The sequence below is a fragment of the Ursus arctos genome, unplaced genomic scaffold (genome assembly GCF_023065955.2).
Source record: "Ursus arctos isolate Adak ecotype North America unplaced genomic scaffold, UrsArc2.0 scaffold_19, whole genome shotgun sequence".
Lineage (NCBI taxonomy): Eukaryota > Metazoa > Chordata > Mammalia > Carnivora > Ursidae > Ursus > Ursus arctos.
The window spans coordinates 516448-538942 of NW_026622863.1; the positions used below are offsets into that span (position 1 = coordinate 516448).

Sequence of the window (22495 nt, forward strand, 5' to 3'; positions counted from 1 at the left end):
GGTCAGGAGCCACCTCTCTCAGGCACAGTTCTGCCCATGCTCAAGGGGAAATCCTCCAGAAGCTGGGATCCCAAGGCCACCCTGGAATCCTGCTACCCCAGTGGACAGAGGACCCCGTCACCCTGGCGTTGGTGAGTTGGAGCAGACACACAGACACAGAGGAAGCAGCCCCCCAGCCCCCGCATCCCTACCAAGTGTGAGTTCAGCGTCTCTCCAGATACAAGGTCTTGGTCACAAGCCAGGGCTTCACCAGGGCACCAGCATGAACTTAGGGTTTGGACGCTGGTCAGCAACACCTCGCTGGAAGACTTACTCAGCCTTAGGACGGGTAGGGCCGACACTCGCTGCTTCCCAGACAGCGCCACAGCTCACAGGGGATGCCAGCTGAGCCCTCCATCCATAATCCCGTCCTGCATGACTCGCATAAGGGACCCTAGCTCAGTCCCGGTTGATGCAAACACCTACAGACCTCCCCCAAGAGCACTCTGGACCGCAGGGGGTAGTCATTCCTCAGCCTCAGGCCAGGGCTTCTAGTGGACCCCTGTGGTTGGGCCCTGGCACCTTGCACAGCCCCCTTGAACCTCCTGTTGGCTCACAGGCCCCAGGTGCACAAGACCAGACTTCCCTCCTGCCTGGCTTCAGCAGATGGCCCGTCCGGCTTACCAACATCCATGGCACTGAGCTGAGTGATGGAGTAGAAGGGACTCCGGGAAGCGGCTTGGTCAAGGTGACCCAGGAGAGGTGCTGCCACCAGTGGACATGGTGAGAAGGGCAGCCACCAAGAAGCGTGGACAACCCAGTGAGCAGAGTCCTAAAGCACATCCCCAAGCCTTTCTGCAGCACACTCACTCACCAGTGGGTGCCGACCTGTTCCAGGTGCTCCTTGCATCCGGAAGGACCCTTCGCTCTGGTAACACAACATCAGAAGGGAAACGGGGCATGCAGGTGATGAAGGTGAAGCAATGTCTAAAGGCACGTGACTGATTCTTCCGCTCACACCGGAGGCTGGAGCACGGGGACCCCTGCCCTGCCCTATTGAGGCCTGGGCTCAACCAGTGAAGACTGCATCCAGGGGTCTGGCCACCTGCCATCGGGTAAGTTAAATCCAGCTCCTTAAAAGCTCTTTAGCACAAACCAGTGGGAACCACGGCCACAGGGCCTTCCACAGGCAGCTCCACCTCATTCCTTCTGCCCGGGATCGTCATGGAGGCAGCTTAGGCTCCCACCCCTCCATTTCCAAACGCAAAAAAGGAGCATGGAAATTGGTATCTCATAAACCGCATTGTGAGAAAAGTAAATAAGCCTTCCAAATCATCTATTAGACGAAAACATACTTGGGATTTGGTTCCAAACAGGAACCAGGTGCAGGACACCAGCAGCGCAGCAGAAGGCATTCACGGTTAGTAAAGACCTACACCTGCAGGGCTGGGGGTCCAACCCAAACCGCCCCAAAGCGGTTCCTCACAGCAGGCCCTGCTGGGGCCCCATCTCAGCATCTCACTCGGAGAGAATCCAAGCTGTGGTTTCAAAGGAACTTGGGTGCCACGCTGCCACAAGGGATCCAGGTAAAGGCCTGGCGTAGGCACCGAGGCTGCCCCGGCTCTGCCTAGCTGCCACACAGGCACAGTAGCCTGCAGATGGGTTCGCGGCAGCCAAACCCCAGCCGTCCACACCAGAGCTTGCACGCACAAGTGCAGACAGGCCCAGGAAGACCTGGCCCCAAACCCCAACATGCTCAAGTACCCGGAAACTACTCTGGTTAACAATCACTCTTTGCAACACCTCCACAAGAAGAGTACTCGTGTTACTCAATCAACAGTCCTAAAGCATAGAAAGTAAGATGCAACAGTCTTGGGGCTGCCCTGCAAAGATGGCATCACTCCTGCCAGGTCCCAGGTCCCCTCAGGAAGGACACATGTTCCCCAAGTTCTTGCCCCCAAGCCCTCAGAGGAGACCGCCATCACATGGACACTGCAGGTATCACAAGTTGCCAATGGCACTTTATTTTTTCTTTTCAACATCCTGTTCTGCAGCTTCCTTGGCCCTTTTTGCCCGGATGCCAAAGAGCCGGGCATTGGCACGGGCCATGCGAAGACTGGCGAACGCCTTAAAGTTCTTCTCCTCCTCTGTGATGACTCTGGCTTTCTCCTTCTTATAGACCTGGAACAGAGCACATGGGGTGTCAAACCCTTACCTAGGATCTAATGTCAGCAGAAGCCTTGGAGGAGGTAGCAGGTCTGCCCGCCCACCACTGAAAGGCCACACTGAAACCGCCAAGGAAAGTTTATAATGACCCTCCCTGGAATGTCACCCCAAACACACGGCAGAAGCAGCCACCTCAGATGTGTGCAGTCCTGGGCCCACCTCTCCTGCCAGAAGAACCTCAAGGGCCCAGTCATTTGCAAGGTCACCAACGTGTCCAGAGTGACCTGGTCTGGCCTTTTCAAATGCTGGGAATTGAGTGTACGTGACAAGGGAGGCCCCAAAGATGAGGGCAAGGCCCTCCCTCAAGGAGCCCACGTGCTAAGAATGCAGGAGAATGTTCCTCCCAGAGTTAAAGGCTTCTTTTTCACAAACCCAGAAAACGTCACACGGGGCCTGGCTGCCACACTTCAACCCAAATTCCACCCCAAAAACATTGACTTGCCGATCCTCCAGACACCCCACTTACATTCCGTATGGGCATGACTGGTCCTGTCAGCTGGGTAGCCAATTTGAGCTCTTCTGCCTGTTTGTAGGGAGAAGGGAGTCACCTGGGCTCAGCTCCAACACCCAAGGGCTGCAGCTTACAGCCTCCCTTCTGACCGGGCGCCCCCGCCTACTCCTGCACGCACGCGGTGGGCCTGGGTCCCCGTCCCCCCACGCTGACAGCAGCAGCACAGGCCAGAGCCCCCACGTGGGAACGCAGGAGGAAGGCAGAGCAACAGCCGCCGGCGGGAGGCCACGCCGCACCCCACCTCCTAGGAAGCCGGCACCGCTGGGCACCCTCGACTTCATTCGGCAACGTTTTGGAGGAACGTCCTCCCTATCTGAGGCACTTTAGACAACAGAACACTCCGGGTAAACACGGAAAACCCCGGCTCGTGGCTGACAGCCGGCCATCACTGAGACAGAGCCCCACGTGCTCCGGCGCCGGCACAGCTACCGCGACCTCCGGGGGCCTCCTCCCCCTCCCGCCCCGCGGCTCCCGCTGGGGGGCGAGGAGAGGCGGGCCGCCAGGACGCGGGCACTCACAGAGCTGTCGCCCTTCTTGGGCGCCGAGGGCTTCCTGGGGAAGAGGATGAGCTTGGAGCGGTACTCCTTCAGCCGCTGCACGTTGGCCTGCAGGGACTCCGTGGACTTGTTCCGCCGTCTCGGGTCCACCGAGATCCCGATGGTGCGGGCCACCTTCTTGTGGATGCCCGCCACCTGCCCGACACACACGGATGAAGCCCCCGCGGGGCCCGCGGCGCCGGGCGGCGGCCGGGCCGCTCAGCCGTCAGATGGAAAAGGGTTCGCGCGTACTTTCATCACGGAGTACAGCGATTCCGGAGACTGTCATCACGGACTGCGCGCCCCGCCCCGCCCCGCGCCCCGCCCCGCGCCCGCACTCACCCGGAGCTCCTCCAGGCTGAAGCCCCTGCCGGCGCGCACTCGGGTGTGGTACCTCACCGTGGGGCAGCGCACGATCGGCCGGATGGGCCCCGACGCCGGCCGCGGGGCGATGCGCCGGGCCTTGGCCTGCCGGGCCTTGCGCCTGCGCACACACAGCGGTCGGCTCGCTCATCGAGCAGGGGAGGGTGCGGCCCCCCCCAGCAGCCCGCACCGCGGCTCACCTGCGGATCTTCCGCGCCGGCTGGTTGAACCACGTGGCCACGCGCCGCTGCCAGTCCTTGTGGAAGTGGGGCTTCAGGATCATGCCATTCCGGCTGGGCGCCATGGCTGCTGCCTACGGGCGTGGGGGCGCGGGGAGCGAGTCAGGGCCCGGGCCACGGCCCTCTTCCGTCTGCGGCCGCGCCCGGAGCAGCCCTACACCGATGGCCGCCGATGGCCGCGGATGGCCACGGATGGCCGCGGATGGCAGCGGATGCGACGCGACGCCACGCCGGCAAAGACGCCCGGATCCAGCACACTCACCTCCTCCGGGGGAGAACGGCCAGCGGAAAAGAACGGGCGCCGCAAGGCACCCTGGGATGGTACTGGGCTCAGCCAATCAAAAGCGCCGAAGCGTTCTGGCCAATCAGAGCCGGGGGTCCCGGAAGTGACGGATGCACGTCCTCCTCGCCCTGGGCGAATATGGCGCGTCTCGCCCGCCGCGTTCCGGACGCGGGGCCGTATTGGGTCCACGGCGGGCTGCTGCGGGATTCCGCGGCTCCGAAAGAGGAACGCCCAGGCCAGGGGAGAGCAGTGGCGCTTTAGGTGCGGAGTCTTTCCTGCGTCCGCACGTCACGGGACTCGGTACGTGCCCCTGACTCTAAAAGGTCGCCTCCGCGTGCCGGTCTTCGTGCTTTCCATCCTTTTCAAACATTTGTGCTGCTTTCTTTAAAAAAAAAATTTTTTTTTTAAATTTACTTATTTGAAAAGAGAGCGAGAGAGCAGAAGAAGGGGGAGCAGCCGAGGGAGAGGGACGGGGGGCTCGATCCCACGACCCCGGGATCATGACCTGAGCCGAAGGCAGACGCTTCCCCCCCGCCCAGCCACCCAGCGCCTCTTGTGCTTCTTTCTTTACACAGAATTGACACTGCGCGTTTGCTCTCAGCGGGGCATAAGTACTTCACGGGCGTTTTCACGCAGTGCCGCACAACCGCCTCTCCTTGGCGGAGGGGTCAGCTACCTTCCCTGAGGGCGGGCAGCTGGGGCTGAGAATGCGGGTCCGGTTGCAGACTGCCGCCTGCACAAGACGAGCGGCATACAAAGATGCCAAGTAGCCAGAGGCAGCTCCATGACCCGTGCCCCCGCGTCTCCTGTTCTCCAGGGCGAGTCTAGGAAACCGCCTTTACGTCCCAGGAACCCTTCTTTCCCACCGTCGCCCCAAACACCAGGCTTCTTCCTAATAAAACGTAGTCAACATTCGAAGTCATGACACAAAATGAGACATTTGGAGGCCTGTGTGCGTCCCTAAGTAAATAGGCTGCTGATACAGATTTTGGCCTGTTGAGTCACCCGTGCGTGTTAGGAAAGTCGGGGTGAGGTGCTCTGAGGGATTACGGGTTTGGGCAGGGACACAGAACCGGTGTGATATACAGGGCCCTTGCAGTCCGTTCAGACAAACGCACTGAGCCTACATGGAAAGTTCCAAGCCTGGCCCTGTCTGCCCGGTGAGGAAACAAGGGCCAGATCAGCCCCGCTTTAGCAACAGCTGTTAGCACATGCAAGGCTGTTAGTGAAAGCACTTCTCACAAACTTGGAAGTGGTATCTGTCTGTGAAGTGAAGGTGGAGTTTAAAGTCTCTGTGGTCTGCCACTTTCACGAACTGGAGGGTCAGTGACAAGTCACGGAGAAGGTGGCCGTGGAGTTGGCTTGGGTTCCACGTTAGTACAGGTTTCGAGGCGTTGGCACGTTGTTTGAACTTTTCCCTTCTGAGAGGTGGGAGGACTCACTGTTAAGGTCACAGAACACAGCGCCAGCGCCCAGCACAAGGTGAGAACGACACACAGCTCTGCTTCCCTGTGATGCGCTAGGAGCGCGTGTGGCGAAGGCAGTGCAGTAGAGGGAAGAGGGGTGGTTCCTTATTCAGTCCTCACGAAAACCTGGAGAGGGATTCTCCTCCGTCTCGTGTCACTGTCTGCGAGTGGCACTGGAGCGTGAACCCACAGTCTGTTGTGGCAGCGTCACTGCAGCAGAGCGATGCTGGAGAAAACACTGGAATAAACACTTGCCTTGGCCCATGACCTTTTTCTTTGAATGTAATCTATCGAATGTGAGCCTGCACCTCCCATGTCTTTCTCAGACGCCTTTCAGTGGATCATTGCTCGTACTAATCTCAAACACACACCTATCCCTACCCCCCAATTTCTCTTTCTGGACAGACAGCCTCCCCCCCGCCAGACTCCTGCAGTTCCATCTGCCCTGACCCACATCTCCACCTGAGCTCTAGCCACTCATAGTTAAGATGTGGCCATGGGTCACTGGTTGGGGGACAGAGGTCTGAAAATAGAAACACTGATCAGAATCAAGTTAGCGGTAAGAGAGTGAGGCTGTAATGGGAGAATCTTGGTCTCCAGTGCACACCATGCCAGGCGCAGACTCCAGTATCCCGTGCTTGAATACTCCACACACTTACAGCTTCTGAAGAGGGTGCAGAATAGTGAGGTCAGAGTGGTTCTGATGTGAAATCCCGCTGGGGACAGGCTCAGCTTTCTTGTTGGGAAAGACAGGAGAATGAACGGTGTCAACTATTAAGCAGGGGCCCTGATACAAAGACTTGGGTGGCTCGGGCATTTTAAAAACCAGTAGCTATAGGGACAGGCCTTATCCTGGGCACAGAATTCCACAGCCACAGCTTTGCTCCAGGGCTTTTGTCCCAGACTTGGGCCTGCAAGGGCCACTGAAAGCGCTAGCTAATGCCCAATGCCCCTGGGAGCTGCACTCAAGGTGGCCAGCAGTTCCTGGATGGACACCTCGAAGTTGTGGGAGGGTGCTCTGCACAGCCTCCCAGAACTTCCTTGCAAGACAGCCCGTTACAGCAGAGCCTGCTCATTCAGTACCTATACCTGACTGGTGTCCTCCAGCTGGTGCCGTGGGTGTTGGCTTCAAAGAAATCCCACTTACAACAGTCAACAGTAGTGTTTGGAGCCCTCTCAGACACACAGCCTTATTTTTTAAATTAGTATCAGCAGCAAATTGATTTTATAGTGTTTTGGGCTAAAAGTTATGTCCCAAAACACTTTGTAAAAATTAGCATGCTAGGTCCTATAAGTATGGGCTGGTTGTTGAGTTAGGAAAAGCATAGCCCAGGGGCAGCTGGGTTGCTCAGTTGTTAAGCGTCCGCCTTCGGCTCAGGGCGCGATCCCAGGGTCCTGGGATCGAGCCCCACATCGGGCTCCATGCTCCGCTGGGAGCCTGCTTCTCCCTCTCTCACTCCCCCTGCCGTGTTCCCTCTCTCACTGGCTGTCTCTCTGTCAAATAAATAATTAAAAGAAAAGCATAGCCCAATAACAGCTAGGACAGGATAATGTTTGCTGCATAATCACAGAACTCCTAACTAGCCAGCATCTCTGTTTTCCAGAACCGTGGCCTGCGCAGAGATCAGCCATAGGCTCACTCAGAGTCCCAAAACCTGACGGAGCACTTGATGTCAGGGAGAGGCGGCAGAAAGAATATCAGTGTTAGAATCATCAGTGTTTTATTTAAGACTTGCTTAGAATGTGATAAATGTCTGCGTGATGACAGATACTAAGCAGGCTCACTCAGCAGTCTGCACCTGAACGCATGAATGCCGGGTCGCATACCTGAAACCAGTACGGTGTGTCATTTACGCCAAAACCAAAGTAAGTTTCGAGTGAGCATAACAAAACACTCCTGTTTGTTCATGAGTATACATTACAGTGGAGAACAGTTTGTATTATTTCAGACCATGTTAATTTCTCTTAATACTTTTCAGTTTTCTGAGGATGTCTGTGTTAAATATATGTGTTTACTTAAAAACCATGTCTTTCTTGGGGCACCCGGCTGGCTCAATCAGAAGAGCATGTGACTTTTTTTTTTTTTTTTTAAGATTTTATTTATTTATTCGACAGAGACAGAGACAGCCAGCGAGGAGGGAACACAGTCAGGGGGAGTGGGAGAGGAAGAAGCAGGCTCATAGCGGAGGAGCCTGATGTGGGGCTCGATCCCACAACACCGGGATCACGCCCTGAGCCGAAGGCAGACACTTAACCGCTGTGCCACCCAGGTGCCCCGAGCATGTGACTTTTGATCTCCGGGTCATGAGTTCGAGCCCCATGTTGGGTGTAGAGATTACTAACAAACAGAAATGTGTCTTTCTCAGTGCGTTCCAGAAGCTACCGTTAGGCATTGTTATACCCACTGTGCTGGGTGGAGGGCGAGGGTCAGGGCGCCAGCTCCAGCGTTGAGCACACAGGCAGCCCGGTGTGGCCTGGCTGCTCTGGGGATGCACGTGCCGTTGGAGAAGGCTCAGTCCGCGAGGAGGTATAACTTCTGGTGCTCTTCTTGAGTACCAGATGGCCGATGACCTGCAGGTGCCATCACTTAGGACAACTGGAGAAGTTTGCACACAGCTGGCTTCTGTCAGTCACCCTAGGGACATTCCGTCACCGTGTGGCTGTGAGCCTTCGCACACCAGTGAGTGCGGGGGAGTCAGGCTGCACTGTCTCCACCAGGGGGAGGGGGCCGCTCTTCACGCCACTGACATTCGATTCCTAAGTGTCTTCTGGTGCACAGCAAACGATTTTCCAAAGGCCACTTTAATGGCCACAACCACTGTTAGGGTATAGACGGTGCCACCCTGGGGCACAGGGACCAGAGCCCTCCTAACCACATGCCCATCTTTGGAAATGAATTTGGGGAACTGGGGGTCAAGGCCAGAGTGCCCTCCCTCAGGTGTCACCTGCCCCTGCCCACGTGCTGCCATTTCCTCAGGTGTGGGATGGGCAGGACAACCCGTCTGTCGGGACGTACCTATCATCCCTGGCTCCCAGCACCATTGCAGGGAAGGCAGAAGCAGTGAGAGCAGCAGGTACGAACACTGAGTGCGTGCTGCACACCCCTGGGGACAAGGAGCCGAGTGCACCCCACTTCCTGCAGTGAGAGGGTGTCCTAGGGCCTTCACCCCAGATTCCTACAAAAGGGGCTCTTCAACAGCTTATCATGTGGCTGAAATTATAAACTGAAACACACGACCCTTTCTCGGGTTACAGCTGGTCATGTAGTGCAGTGATGGAATTTCCACCCACAGAATTTACTAGAAAGTACCGCAGCAGGTCTCAGGGCATAGGTCCCCTCCCCACCACCACATGCAGTGGCCAGACCAGCAAGGAGAGGCTCTCAGGCTCCACACAGCAGCAGGTGGCAGTGTTTTAATGCTCCAGAGCCCGGTCCCTGTCCCCGATGCTGACCCTGTGGGTGCATGAGCACAAGGACAGGGCCCAGCGAGGGGGGGGAGCAGCAGTCAGCTCAGAGGGGCCTTTCATCGCAGATCTGTTAGCATTCTGAAGACACAGCCCCTGCACAGACCCCAGGCGGGAACAAGCGGCTCGGGGCCCCGGTGCCGCGCTGCCCCGGATCTACCCAGCACCCACAAGACGACAGCGTCACAAACCTGGGAGCTTGAGACCCACAGGCGCACCTGTACGCAGCACGGATAACCCTCCCCGTGGGGGAAATAATCTACAAACAGCTAAATCGTCTGCAGAGACATTTACTACTCACAAGGAGGAAAGTCAATAAATAGATGTCAGAAGCCTTTTCAGAGACCAGTGAGGGCTGGTAGGACGTCTGAGTCTCAGTGGGTCTGGGTCTGGCAGGAATGCCACGTCCCCACAGGCACAGTCAAGGAGCCCAACTATTTGGGCCAAGACGGCTCCTCCCCTCGAAGCGGGGGCTGCTGAGGTGCCTCCTCCTCCCCCGCGTCTTGCTTCTCCCTCTCGGCCTCGCTCCACCTCTGAGGCGCAATCATCTTCTTAGGCCCGTGGGGTGGTGGACCGATGAGGGCCTCAATATCCTCGTAGTTGATCACTTCCTTCTCCAACAGGGCATTCGCCAGCTAAGGGAACAAGCAGGGCAGTGTGTGAGCCCCAGACAAGGACACAGAAGGGCCTTTTGAGAGCAGAGCTTCCAGGAGGGAGGGGGTGTCTGTGAGCAGGACGCCCCGGGCAGGCCACTTTCCCAGGGAAGCAGCGTCTTAAGCAGGCAGCTCAAGCGAAGAATCCCTCCCTGTCTCAACCCTGGAGATGGTCTCCCAGCTGCCGGCCTCATTAATTTTTCTGCTTCCCTTCCAAATCTGTTTTCTGGAGCAACTTCAGTTTCCTTTACCAAACAAGGTGTGTGTGTGTCTGCACGTGGGGAGAGGGTGCTGGTGTGGGAAGGGGTCGTGGAGAACACGCTCAATGAGTTGTGTGTGCACCCCACAACCAGCAGCCTGTGGCTGAAGGCTCAGGCACGGCCACCAGGACACCGGTCCAGGCACCTCTGACAGGCATGGCCGCTCCCTCCGCAGGGCTGGTCCACTGCTCAGCCCTGTCACCCACCAACGGGGCAGAAGCAGGACATCCGGGCCCTGCACAGGAAGCCTGAGTCCTGCACACGTGTGGCACTGGGACCTTGTGAACAGCAGACTCTGGCTCAGTCCCCCCCCCTGCACTGCTCACCCCACCCCCACCCCCACCCCCGGGGAGGCAGCTGCTGCTGGTCTGTGAGCAACCCTCTGAAGGCACGACACGCGTGAGATCATGACCTGAGCCGAAATCAAGAGTCAGATACTTAACCGAGAAAGCCACCCAGGTGCCCCTGAGCGTGCAACTCTTGGTGTCGGGGTTGAGAGTTCGTGCCCCGTGTCTGACATAGAGATAATAAATTAGTAAGAAAAGAAATAAGGAAAAAAAATATATATATATATAATTTTTTTCCAAGAAAAACTAAAGATCTAGGAAAGACTAAGCGAGGCCAACCACACGGTGCTAACCCCTGAAACTCGACGTTCTTCTGCCTGCTTCAAGGGACTGGCTTGACGTGTTCACAGTAAGTAGCGAAGGAGGAGGTATAAGAAGTGGGAGACTGCAGCTGAGCTGGTTGGAGTGCGCAGTGGATACGTTCTCTGCGGCTGTGTGTGCTGGGAGGACTCCCGCAGGAGCGTGTGGGGACAGGCTGGGCATCCAGAACCTTACCGCCTGCAGCTTGTCCAGGTTTTCCAGCAGCACCTTCTCCGTGTGCCTGTAGGCCTGGGCCACCAGCAGCTTCGCTTCCTGCCAATCAAAGACAACAGCTGTGTGACTCGCAGGGAGGCCGACCACACTGTGTCCTGTGTAGCCTGACCCTGGCGCCAGAGCTCACGAGGGAGCCGCAGGCACAGGAACGCAGCTTTTCTCTCACCGTGGCCAGGAGAGCTCGGCTGCCCTACCCCATCCCGGGGAGTGCCACCACACAAGATGCCTGCCCCCCAGCGCTCTCCTCCGGGCCCGCTGCCACGTGGCACGAGCACCAGGCCAAGCACGCAGCGTGTCCTGCAGGTGTGGCGGCTATGGGGCACCGGTGGTATCATCGGCGCGTCTGTTCCATCTCCTTCCTGGTCTCACATCGCGGACAGTTTCACCAGAAGCCACGCAAGTCCTCACCCAAGAACAGACGCTCGGTGAGTGAGAGCTACAGCACATCCGACTTGGAACGCCTTCAATGTGGACCGCACGACGGCACACTCAGCTCGGTGTGGCAGAGGGCACGGCGCCAGCACCCAAGAGAGACCTGCCTCCTGAGCCCATCGCCCCCATGGGGCGAGGCCAATGGCGAGCATGCTGTGCAAACTCACATGGTCCATCATCTGCTGCAGGCCCTGGCTGAAGGGGCGCCGTCCAACGCCGGTGAGGCCCTCCTGCGCCTCGGGGAAGGAGACGGGCCCGACGCTCGGTGCCATCCCGAACTGCTTCACCATGGAGTAGGCGATGCGCGTGACCTTCCTCAGGTCGTCCTGAGCCCCTGGAGTGTGGGGTCAACCAAGAGGTTTCTTTCCTGGCTGTGCCACGTCAGGGCACAGGCAGAGGGCCCAGGAGACAAGTGTATCCTGTCACGCCTCCTTAAGAGTCTTAGAACTCTAACTACCTGGGATGCACACGTCCAGCTCTGCACAGGCCCAGCTGTGAACAGTGAACCCAGTGTCACCGGGGACGAGTGAGGAACATGTCGACTTCCTGTCTGGACATCCCACTGACGGAAACTGTCCCGTGGTTCAAATTCCTCCCTCAGACACCCCCCCCCCCCACTCCCACGCGGGAGACACAGTGGGTGTGACAGCACTTTGAGGGTCCAGAACCGCGTGGGCCGGCTTCTCACCAGAAGTGACTTTGTTGAAGGAAATGGTCTCTGACACGCGGCCGCCCAAGGCCATGCACATGCGCTCAAACAGCTGCTCCTTGGTGAAGAGGTGCTGGTCTCTCGGAAGCATCTGTGCAAAGCCCAGCGCTGCGTTGGTCCGTGGCGCAATGGAGACCTGCAGAACGTCACGCGGCCCGAGTGAGCGGGCAGGATTCAGACTTCAAAAATGAAGGTGGGGAAAGGTACGACAGACCTTTAATTGGAGGGTTTCAAAGCAGTTAAAGCAAATCTGTACTGGCCCCATTTTTATAGCAAAGGAGAACCTGTTGTTGCAGGAGAATGGCTCACACCCGCTTGGGCTGTGTCTTCCCTACACACGCCGACGGGGCCGCTGTGGGCGCACGGTACCACACAAACCCTTGGAGACGCCGGCCTGGGGACACCAAGGACGACGGAGACCGTCCTTGTAGCTCTGCGTCCCCAGCAGCCCGGCACCAGGTGCGCACGCGGACGTGGCAGGGGACGCCCTGGCAGAGCAGGGGCTGCCGCACGAGGAACCAGTGGGGCCCCGGACAGGAGGATGACCAGCTCCCGGTGTCTGGAGAATCTGAAGAGGAAACTTAAACCCAGCGCTGAAGTGAATCACAGCGTAAGCGGCTGTAAAGAATGACCGGGTCAGTAGCTGGAACGTCACCACCTTGCCCTGGCTGAGACGCCTCAGGAGCGGGGTTTCTTATTAGGACACACGTATCTTTTAGACATGACGTGAAGTGAAAATTCTGAGAACAGGAAATTTTAAATTATGGTACTCACTTCACTCAGGATTTTTCTGCATTAATTTTTACTTTAGTTTTTGAGATACTGCATGAAAGTGTTTACCTTGAACCCTGCCTTCCTCACCCTCAGCCTGACCCACATCACCTCAGTGATGGCGGCATCCCCCCGTCTGTCACCAGACGCTAGACTCCCCGCCCGCTGCTGAGTGTGCAAGAGGAGCTGGCCTGATACGTGTCTCCATGGCTGCAGCGAACCCTTCTGGAAAGTTAAGGACAGTACACACTGACACGACTGCCACACGTCCCCCTGTTGGTGCTGCGGCTCCGCCCGGCACCACGGGACCAGAGCACCTGCACGGCTCTCCGACCGTACGTTGGACGCCACATGTTAAATCTGCACCCACACTGTGGGGCAGCTGTTTTTCACATAAGCAGCGGATACAAATAAATTTTCACGAAGTTCCCAAATGCCTACAAGAGTGGTATTTTTTTAATGTGAACCAAACTCACCTATTTTTAAGGTTAGGAGTCACTACGTCAACACTTTTAGTAAACATGGCAATTCTTAATTCCAAGAGTAACTGTGCAGACGGCAGAGGGAGACCCCGGGTCATCATGTGACCGTGATGGTCACGCCCCAAACCAGAGCCCACTTAGGATCTCCTGCCCTTTACTTCTGGGGATGAGGGATCCCGCACCGTCACCTCCTGCCCTGTGCCTACGCCCAGCTCACACTGCACTTTCTTCAAGCAAAAACACGCAGTGCCTCCAAAGTCAGCTCTGTCCAAGGGCCGCCCTCCCGATGCGGACACCCTACCTTCATGACAGCCTCGGTATGCTCCAGCAGCCAGCCGACCAGGGCATGGCCAGACTCATGAAACGCCACCACCTTCTGTTCCTCCTTTGACAGGATCTTGCTCTTTTTGGCAGTCCCTGACAGGATGCGCAAGGATCTGAGTTAGTTTGGGCACATGGGTGATCCTGGGTAAGCGTGCCAGGCACTCCCCTTGGCCTCACAGAGCTCCACCCCGTGCCATGAAAACAGTGTGGTCCCTGACGTTCACCTCCTGGACCTCCACCCCAAGCCAGCACCCAGAACTGTCCCTCATGAGGGGGGAGCGATGCTGGAGGGCCTGTTTGTTTCTACTTCTGTGAATGCTGGGGGGAGCAGACCAGCTCCTGCAGGCTTGACTAATGCCGTCAGAAGCCCACGGGGCACAGGGCTGCTGTGATTAGATGGGGTCCCCACCGAGGTCCAGGCTTTGCAGCGGCTCTTCCCCCAGACTTGCTGGAAGCTGCAGCCCCTTGCTAGCTGACCGCTTCCCACCCCGGGACTCTGAAGTCCATCTACCTTGTCTGTGCTACTAGGGAGGCTTCACTTAGCACCCCGGGTTCTGCACACCTCCCCACATTCCTGTTTTATACAGCCTGCATCAGCTCTGGGTCTGGCTGTGTGCTATGGGGGTCACCCACCCCCATTTACTGCAGGGTCTGTAAGCATCTGGATGGAGGCCACAGCCCCGCAGGGTGGGCTTGACCTGAACCCACACGCTCTAGCTCCAGCAGGCCACATCAGCGCGGTCAGTCCTTCTGTCTTTCTCGCTTTGACACTATTAGGGTGTTTATCAATTTTCATGTAAAACTAAGTGGCTTATATGAAGCCAAGTTTGCAGTAAGAAACAGTCTCTTTTCAGTTCTTTCTGTCCACACAGATTCTGAAGCTGCAGCCTGGACACCTGGGGGCCTCCGTACCCGACCTCAGCTCAGCCGGAGAGTGACGGGCATGAGCCCCTCGCAGGGACGGCAGGGACTGAGCGCTCCCCACCCACATGCAAGGCCGGTGCTTCTCACTCTTCTGTGGGAAGAACAGTGTCCCTCTTTAAAAAACTTCCAGTGTCTTGGACTGAACCCTACTCAAGGACAAGACACGTGGGGTCGTGGAAACTTCTGGAGACTCTCAGTTTCAGTCCCACTCTCCTGACAGAAACCCAGGGACCCCACTTTGAGTAGTGACCATTAAGCTCTGCCAGAAGGCCCCCTCCCCACCCTGCTGCCAAGACCCCTCCTGTTGCTACCCTGAGCAGAGACAGGGCAGGCGGCAGGGCATAGCTCTCCGGAGACCCTGTGTCCCCAGGCAGTGGCGGCCTTGGCCCCACAACATGGATGGTGCCCCGTGTGCTCTGCTCCGAGGCACAGTCGCCGGCTGAGGGGCCAAGCACCACTCACACTTGGGTGTGCAAGACCCTCGTGTTTCTGCTTGAAGAGTGTGTCTGCTCTTCAGCACATTCCTGGTATTTTAAATAAGGAGAAGTCAGTCACAATGGAACAACCGAATTATAAAAACAGAAATACTTTCCCTATTCTTTTGTCCAGTAATTCTTCGCTGGTCACTTCCGTCACGCGTCAGCCTGACCCGGCTCCCTCCACCCCCCCTTCCATCTGGGCGGTTTTGGGGATCCAGCCCTGCTGAGAACACGCCCCTCGTACCGGCAATGACCCGTTCCACAGCGTACTCGAAGTTAAATGTGTGGACGGACGTGTGCCCTTCCCGTGCGGCGTGCAGCGCGGCCTCGTTACAGATGTTGGCGATGTCAGCACCTGTCCGCACAGTAGGGGTGAGAGAGAAGGGCAGGGGAGGGGAGCGTGGGCAGGAGGCTGAGAGCAGGCAGGCGGCGCTTCTGCCCTATGCTGAAGCCACTCACACCGCTAACGGACCCGGAGCACATCTGCCTCGTGCCGTCCCACCTTTCTGCCACCTCCGAGCTCTGTCCTGCTCGAGTCCCATCGGTCCTGAGCATGTCGCATTCTCCCTAGGAATTCCCACTCCAGGACCCACAAAATTCTAGTTTAGGGCATCAGAAAAAGCCAAAGGGAAGAAATTATGATAAAGGGATTTTGTTTATATTACCCTTTAAAATGAGAGCCGTACAGAAAACATCTGGGCTTGTGATCTGTCTCTGCTCAGTGAGAACAGACCGGGAGGAGGGCCGTGCCACACTCGGGCAGCCACGAGGCCTCGGATGGCATTCCCTGGCAGGGAGAGCGTGGACAGGCACTGAAGGGCCAGTGTGCAGAGTCCCGCAGGCAGAAGTGCCCGGAGTGCCCGTGGGGGCCCGTGCACAGTGCGCCCCATGTGCTGCAGCAGACCCCTGGTGGGTCCGGCACTGCTCGCACAGGAAAAGCAAAGTGCTGTGCAGCTCTTTTTTCTTCTACCGCCTGTCTGTGCACAACCTCACTCCGGCACAGGCTGTGCTGACTGTGGGGCCCAGAGCAGGGGGTATAGGGCCCCGGGGAGTGCCCTGCACCCTCAGGACTAGCGGGAACCAGCTTCCATACCGCTGAACCCCGGCGTGAGCTCTGCCAGACGCTGTGAGTAAAAGCTGCTGGCCTGGGTCAGCTTCAGGCTCTTGAGGTGCTGCTCGAAGATCTCCCGCCTTTCCTGGAGAGAAAGGACCCAAGTGTGGGCTCACCCCTGCCCCACGCACAGGAGCACTGGCTGTTAGATCCCTTTCTGTGTTGCTACTCCTGACCTACGAATGTGAGACCGTTAGACCTCAAGCAGCATTTCAAAAAGGAAGGTCGAAGAAGGAAGTGACTTCACGCGTCACATGCACGGGTTATCTGGTGGGACGTTTGGTTCATACACATCTGAATTTCCCAGACCCCGAGTCAGGACAATGGAAGGCTGCTCCCCAGTGAGCGTCAGAGGGGACCGCTCTGCTTCTGAGACAGCAGTAATGGTCTGAGTGTCGGACCAAGGAGGGCCGCTGGCTGGGGCACGGGAACACGAACTGTCACGCTCATGCTCCGAACCCCTTCCCCACCTGCGTGGGGGTCCTCATCACCGCTTGCTGGTTCCTGCTGCCTTGGGGCACCAAGGAGGCGGGTGGGGCTCAGAGACCTACAGACTCGAGGGGGTCAAGACGAGAATTCTGAGGCTCTCCAAACATTCTGCTACAAAACTCAGCCCCAGCGCTTCGGAATAAAGAGAAAATGTCGGTGGACAAAACAAGCTGCAAAACCATAGGCCGAGCAGTAAACCAAAGATAGTCCGGACAGACAAGGGCCAGCCCCCGGCCGCACTGACCTGCAGTGTGGGAAGGTCGATGAAGACGTGTCGATCCAGTCGGCCGGGCCTCAGCAGAGCATTGTCCAAAATGTCAGCTCGATTGGTAGATGCCAGGACAATGACATGGTCGGTGGTGCCCATTCCTAGAGGGAAAGACAGCCGTTTGGGCAGAGCGCCCCTTTCAGGACACAGGTGGGACTGATTTCCCACTGGGGTCCGTGAGACAGGAAGACACACGTCGCTCTGAATGAGGCCACGTGGACTGACCCAGGATCAAGCTCCCTGCAAGAGCAAGAATTCGCCTGTCTTCCCCAGGCTGCCAGCCCAGGGGCAGAACCACAGATGGTTCTTGGCGGGGGCTTCACTGCCATCCAGACGGCATCCTGGGGGGTCGCGTTTCTCCTCGGCAACTGCCCAGCAGACCTGGGGAGCGGGGGGCCCTGTGTCCACGTTCCTTCGGTGCAAAGCCATGGGCCGAAGCAGATGTTTCTGAACACTGGTCTGTGGCCTGGGTTCGGGGGCTCCAGGTTTCTCACAGGAATTTAAAAGCAAGTGCAGAAAGTACCACTGGTGGCCAAGATCTTTGGGAGAACCTAGCCTGGACCCCCATCTGAGTAAAGCAACAGCTGCAGAAATGTATCCAAGAAGCAACTGGGTGAGCTGGGCCTGACTGGACATCAGAGGGTCTTACGTACATCTTCAGTGTACGCATTACAGTGAGATCGTGGTGCTTCTGAATCTAGACAAGCACGTCCAGAGCGTAAGACTGAGAACGTGTAAGATTCGTAACTTTGGACTGGCTTTAAAATCACCCACCGGGGAAGAGGATCGGAGCAGGAGGCATGGATGGAATGGTGCTGGCCTGTGACGTGGAGGTTTACTGCACATCTCTCTCTGTGCTTATGTATGTGTGACAAGTTCCAGAATACAAAGTCAGAAAAATAAAGATTTTAGGGGCACCGGGCTGGCGCGGCCAATGGACCGTGCGACCCTTGATCTCAGGGTCTTGAGTTCAAAGCCCCACATTGGGTGTGGAGCCCACTTAATTAAACAAAGAAAAATGCCATGATCTATCTTTTGCTAATAAAAAAATCCCTAATAAGTTGACATTGACAAGTGCAATTTAAAACTACCTGTGAAGTGTTAAGTGAAACTTAGAAGTGTTACAGAACGAGGCCCTCGGAGTGTGTGAGGCACTGTCACCTCCCAGCAGACTGTCATTAACTCCACCCCAGGACCCCACAACGACAGTGAGGGTCCTGGCTGAGCGCACGGGCCAGGGGTGGGGGGCACCCACCTCCCCGAGGACCTGACACCCGAGTCACTGAGACGCAGCTGCCAGGACACCAAACCACAGCCCAGCCCTGTGCGCGTGCATTCTTGCTGGAATGCGGTAAGCCAGGACACCAGGAGAGATCCAGTCCCACGTGTGTCGAGCTGAGAGTAGAGCAGATGACCCTGACTTCTGAAATAACCCGGCGCAAGGGCAAGCACCACGCAGCAGATGCAACCTTCCGACCCTGTGCTGCGCCAGCGCTTGGAGGAAACGTCACTCTGACGCAAAAACGGGAGGCTGACTGGAGGGAGGGCTTCGCTGCTCGGACAAGGAGGGGAGCCAGAGCCCTGGTTGCGGGACCTGCTGGGACTCCCTGCCCAGACTCCGACATGTCCTCCTTCCACAGGCCAAGGCTGTGAACGCGGGATGCTGAGTCACGAACACTGGACAGCGGGAGAACAGCGGTCCGCTCTCCGTCTCTGACGTCCCGTGTAAACAGCACCGTAAACCTTGGAGCCGTGATCCCGAGACCCGTGCAGACAGCTCTGGGTGAGAGGTCCGTCTCTTTCCCTCGCTTCACAGGAACCACGACAAGGACGCCGAATCGACAAGCTGCACGCGTCGGTGGACATGTGGGTTGTTTCCAGTCTTCAGCTCCCACAAGTACGTGGACATCTAGACGCTTCTCTAGGGTGAGCACGCAGGAGCGCTAGTGGCCGGTCAGATGGGAGGTGTGTGTCTCCCTGAGAGGCTGCTCCACCGCACGCTCCCACCGGCACTGTGTCCGCTCCTGTTTCCTGGGTGCTTTGTTCAAATCAGGGTCATAGAGGTTCACGTGGGGACCTGGGTCCGACCTCCCCATGCCCCCACCAGCTTCTGGTGCTGCCGCCATGCCTCCTCCTAGCTCTCCTGTGACGTGTGTGTTCCTATCACAACCTCAGCAAGATCTTTTGGGAGATGTGGACAAGCTTGTTCTAAAAATCATGGATCATCGAACTTTACATCAGAAACCAGGGATGTACTGTATGGTGACTAACATAATATAATAAAAAATATATTAAAAAATAATAATAAAAAAAATAAAAATCATGGAGCAAGCAAAGCACACCCGCTGCAACAGCTTCCCTTCAGGGAGCAAAGTGCAAGGAGCCAGCCTGCCTTCCTCCAGACTGGGCCACGCGAGGAGGGCCGTGCTGTGGCAGAGGGGCAGACTTGTCGGCCAGCGCAGCAGACCGGGAGGCCCAGAGACTGTCAGACATGCCCAGCCAAGTGCTGGCAGAGGCACAAAAGCCATTCAGTGCAGGAAGCAACAGCCTTTTCAACAAATGGAGTGGGAGCCCTGGACATCCACAGGCACAGAAAGGAGCCACGACCAAACCCTCACGTCCTTACAGAAGTAACTAAAGACAGACCACAGATTAAAATGGAGAAGGCCACGTGGATGGGATCTAGGGCTTTCTAGTGACTCCGTGTGAGGCCGGAGCTCCTGACCCCATATGCTCTTGCTAACACAGAGGCTTGGGGAAGGCATCCGTCGCAAGGGGCGCTCGGTGCAGAGCCCTCTTTCTGCTGCTAAAGATGTAGAAAGGTGACTGTTAACAGGTAAGTGGCCTGGCAGGACCCCAGCGCCCTGCACACGTGCCCGTCCATGTGGCCTGGCCGTCCCATGGTGAAGCCCTGTCCTGACCCGTGAGTGGGGGTTTCTCTTCCTGGTGAGCTTTTCCCACGACTGGCACAGCGTCTGCTCCGTGCTCCGCACGTCAATGAACCAGCACTGCCCTTCTCCAGGGACTAACAGAGACTCCTCAGACGCATCCGAAGGGCTGAGAGCACCCGGCTGTGTCTGCACACAAAGGGACCTGTTCACTGCTGGCCCAGCCCAACAAGGGCCTTCAGTCCGGGGTTCTGGGGCGGAAGCACCCCTATTCATGGCAGCACAGAGAGGTCTGCCTCAGAGGAAGATGCCATTTAGTCAGTGCTTCCTGGCGGGCTCCATCTTCAAGTGCAAACAACCAGTACATGCGTGTCCAGAGTGGGGGTCGTGTGGGACCCCCTCGAGTGACTTCACATCACCTGGAATGCGCTCGCACACAGAAGGCCACAGGGGTGCAGGTGAGGTCGCACACCAATGATGTCAAAAAACCCAGAGCTTGGAGGAACGGGGCCCAGCGTGAACCCCATGGCTCCTTCCAGTCCAGAAGCCGAGGCACAGACATGAACCTGAGTCATCTGATGGCTTCCGATAGTCGGCTCTCCCCTGTCCACTCAGTAGCACAGAGGCTAGCCGTTCTTTCAAAGAAACAACCAGACGCCATCGTTAAAATCTGGTACTTTTGACAGTGGAGACTCATTGAACACACAGTCCTGGGTCTCAGGACGGACGGACCTCAGGCTCGGGCACCCACAGGCTCAGCCGTGAGACCTCGTGCCCAGAACCCGAGGGCCTCTTAGAGATCTCGGCAGGACTCTAAGACCGTCACCGGAGCCACACTGAGTACACGTGGCACCCCATGAAGGGATCGTGTAAAGCCGTTCAAACAAGAAGCAGTGAGTGGGGTTTCTTACACGTCAGAGACTCCAGAGGGTAACTGCCCCCAGAAGTGGCGTGTGGGGTTGGGGGCTCCCCGCAATCTGGCCTGGAAGGTGCTCCTGGAGGCCCCTCTGTGACGGTGTCTCGACAGCTGCGTTCAGAACCAGGGCCTCACTCTACCACGTGTCCAAGGACGTGGAGTCTGCGGAAGCTTCCCTCCCTGGAAACAGTCCCTGAGCAAGTGGTGTCAGGCGTCAGGGGTCTGCAGGGCAGCTCCGGATCCACAGTGTTCCCCTTACAACATAACCACGTAGCCTGTTGTGCAGACTGGTTAGACACTTGGGTTTTAGATCTGCTGAGCTTGCAGAGCTTGCAAAGTGCACCCGTGCGTCTGACCTGCACGTCAGCGTCTGAAGAAAGGCCTCGCCCTGCCGCCTGCAGCCACGCCATGCAAAGCCCAGCACCAGGGATGAGGTGCGCCCACGCCGTGTGTCGTGACAGGACGCCGCCCACGTCCCGGCCTCGGGGGAGGCCTGGGAGACGTTTGCTCTGGTACCGCAGTGCTTTCCTACATCTGAGATTATTTCCAAATGAGACGTCCAAATAGAGTTTGTCCTGAGTCACACACAGTTCAGCTCCACGTCCACACACTGGGCAGACGCGCCGCCCCACACGGCAGGAGCACTTCAAGAAAGAGCACTAACGTACACAAACATGGTTCTCTCCGAGCAAAGTGTCCCCTCCTCTGCGATACTGAAAACAGAGCCGGCGTCCTGACACCCTGGGGCCGGCGGGCACATCCGTGGGCCCACAGTCACAGCCGCCTTATTCCAAGAGCCAGAGGCGTCCGTCGGCAGGGGAATGTCCACACAGCGGAGTGTTACTCAGCCTTAGAAAGGAAGTCCTGACACGTGCACCGCATGCAGGACGTTATGCTGCTGAGTCACAGACCCTCTGTCCCACACGAGGGCCCCAGAAGACTCAGACCCGTGGAGACAGACAGCAGGGCTGCGGCTGCCAGGAGCTGGGGAGTTAGGGTTTCATGGGAAGAGAAGGTTCTAGAGACGGACAGTGGTGGTGGCTGCATTATGAGAACATACTTAGTATCACTGAAGTGGACACTTACGAATGGTCAAAATGGTAAATGTTATGTGTATTTTACCACAGTAAAATTAAACAGGGGCACCCGGCCGGCTCAGTCAGTGAAGTGTGTGACTCTTGATCTCAGGGTTGTGAGTTCAAGCCCCATGTTGGGTGTAGACATTACTTAAAGGTAAAATATTTAAAAAATGTATAGGGGCGCCTGGGTGGCTCAGTCAGTTAAGCGTCCGAGTCTTGGTTTCAGCTCAGGTCGTGATGTCAGAGTCCTGAGATCAAGCCCCACGTCGGGCTCCGCGCTCAGCTTGGAGTCTGTTGGAGATTCTCTCACTCTGCTCCCCCCCCACACTCATGCTCTCTCTCTAAGATAAATAAAATCTTGAAAGAAAGAAAGAAACCATTCCATGTCACTCACAACTCTGAGATCAAGAGTCACATGCTCCACCGACTGAGGCAGCCAGGCGCCCCGTGTCACCTTTACCACGCTGGGCAGCAGAGACCGCGCAATCCCCTGCGTTTATCCAAGACTGTGAACAGTGTCATGACCTGCCCTGCCCTTTGTGCTCCCAGGTTTTTTCCCTGTCTTTTCTACTATTACCCTCTTTACAATTAAAACCTGACGAATACCTCTGACACTGGCCTTGTCTCCTTATCGCCTGCCGGACAGCGCTAGGCACACTCACACCTGGGGCAGGTGCGATGGTGGAGAGACAGACCGGTCACTGCAGGAAAATGAAATGCCAGTGAGCATCAGGGCACGGTTCCGGAACAATACACATCAG

General features: G+C 57.1%; 2 protein-coding genes and 1 non-coding gene across 3 annotated transcripts in view; all 3 read right to left on the reverse strand.

Annotated features, from left to right (window-relative positions):
• Positions 1–1978: 1978 nt before the first annotated feature.
• Positions 1979–4214, reverse strand: RPL13 (ribosomal protein L13). Its single transcript, XM_026494575.4, has 6 exons — positions 4117–4214; positions 3816–3928; positions 3595–3736; positions 3235–3408; positions 2672–2728; positions 1979–2160 (listed from the first exon to the last, which is right to left on the reverse strand). Exons 2-6 carry the CDS (start codon positions 3917–3919, stop codon positions 2002–2004), a joined length of 636 nt encoding a protein of 211 aa, XP_026350360.1. The 5' UTR covers positions 3920–3928; positions 4117–4214; the 3' UTR covers positions 1979–2001.
• Positions 3462–3543, reverse strand: LOC113252581 (small nucleolar RNA MBII-202). The gene has a single exon (XR_003314932.1). It is a non-coding gene; the product is annotated as a small nucleolar RNA MBII-202 (small nucleolar RNA).
• A 5128-nt stretch (positions 4215–9342) lies between the features above and the next one.
• SPG7 (SPG7 matrix AAA peptidase subunit, paraplegin) overlaps positions 9343–22495 on the reverse strand; it is a 29444-nt gene continuing 16291 nt past the window's right edge. Inside the window, 8 exon segments of the mRNA XM_026494574.4 lie at positions 9343–9703; positions 10824–10901; positions 11462–11628; positions 11983–12139; positions 13558–13673; positions 15228–15338; positions 16077–16179; positions 16828–16952. Coding sequence (XP_026350359.1) covers positions 9503–9703; positions 10824–10901; positions 11462–11628; positions 11983–12139; positions 13558–13673; positions 15228–15338; positions 16077–16179; positions 16828–16952 — 1058 coding nt within the window. The 3' untranslated portion in view covers positions 9343–9502.

What these genes read in the sequence shown, in the direction of transcription:
- RPL13 (XM_026494575.4), bottom strand. Translation starts at nt 3,919, where the DNA reads ATGGCGCCCAGCCGGAATGGCATGATCCTGAAGCCCCACTTCCACAAG. An exon ending in TCAGCCTGGAGGAGCTCCGG is followed by an intron (nt 3,409 to 3,594) that starts GTGAGTGCGGGC and finishes TGTGTCGGGCAG; the next exon opens with GTGGCGGGCATCCACAAGAA. An exon ending in CAGTCATGCCCATACGGAAT is followed by an intron (nt 2,161 to 2,671) that starts GTAAGTGGGGTG and finishes GCTCTGTTCCAG; the next exon opens with GTCTATAAGAAGGAGAAAGC.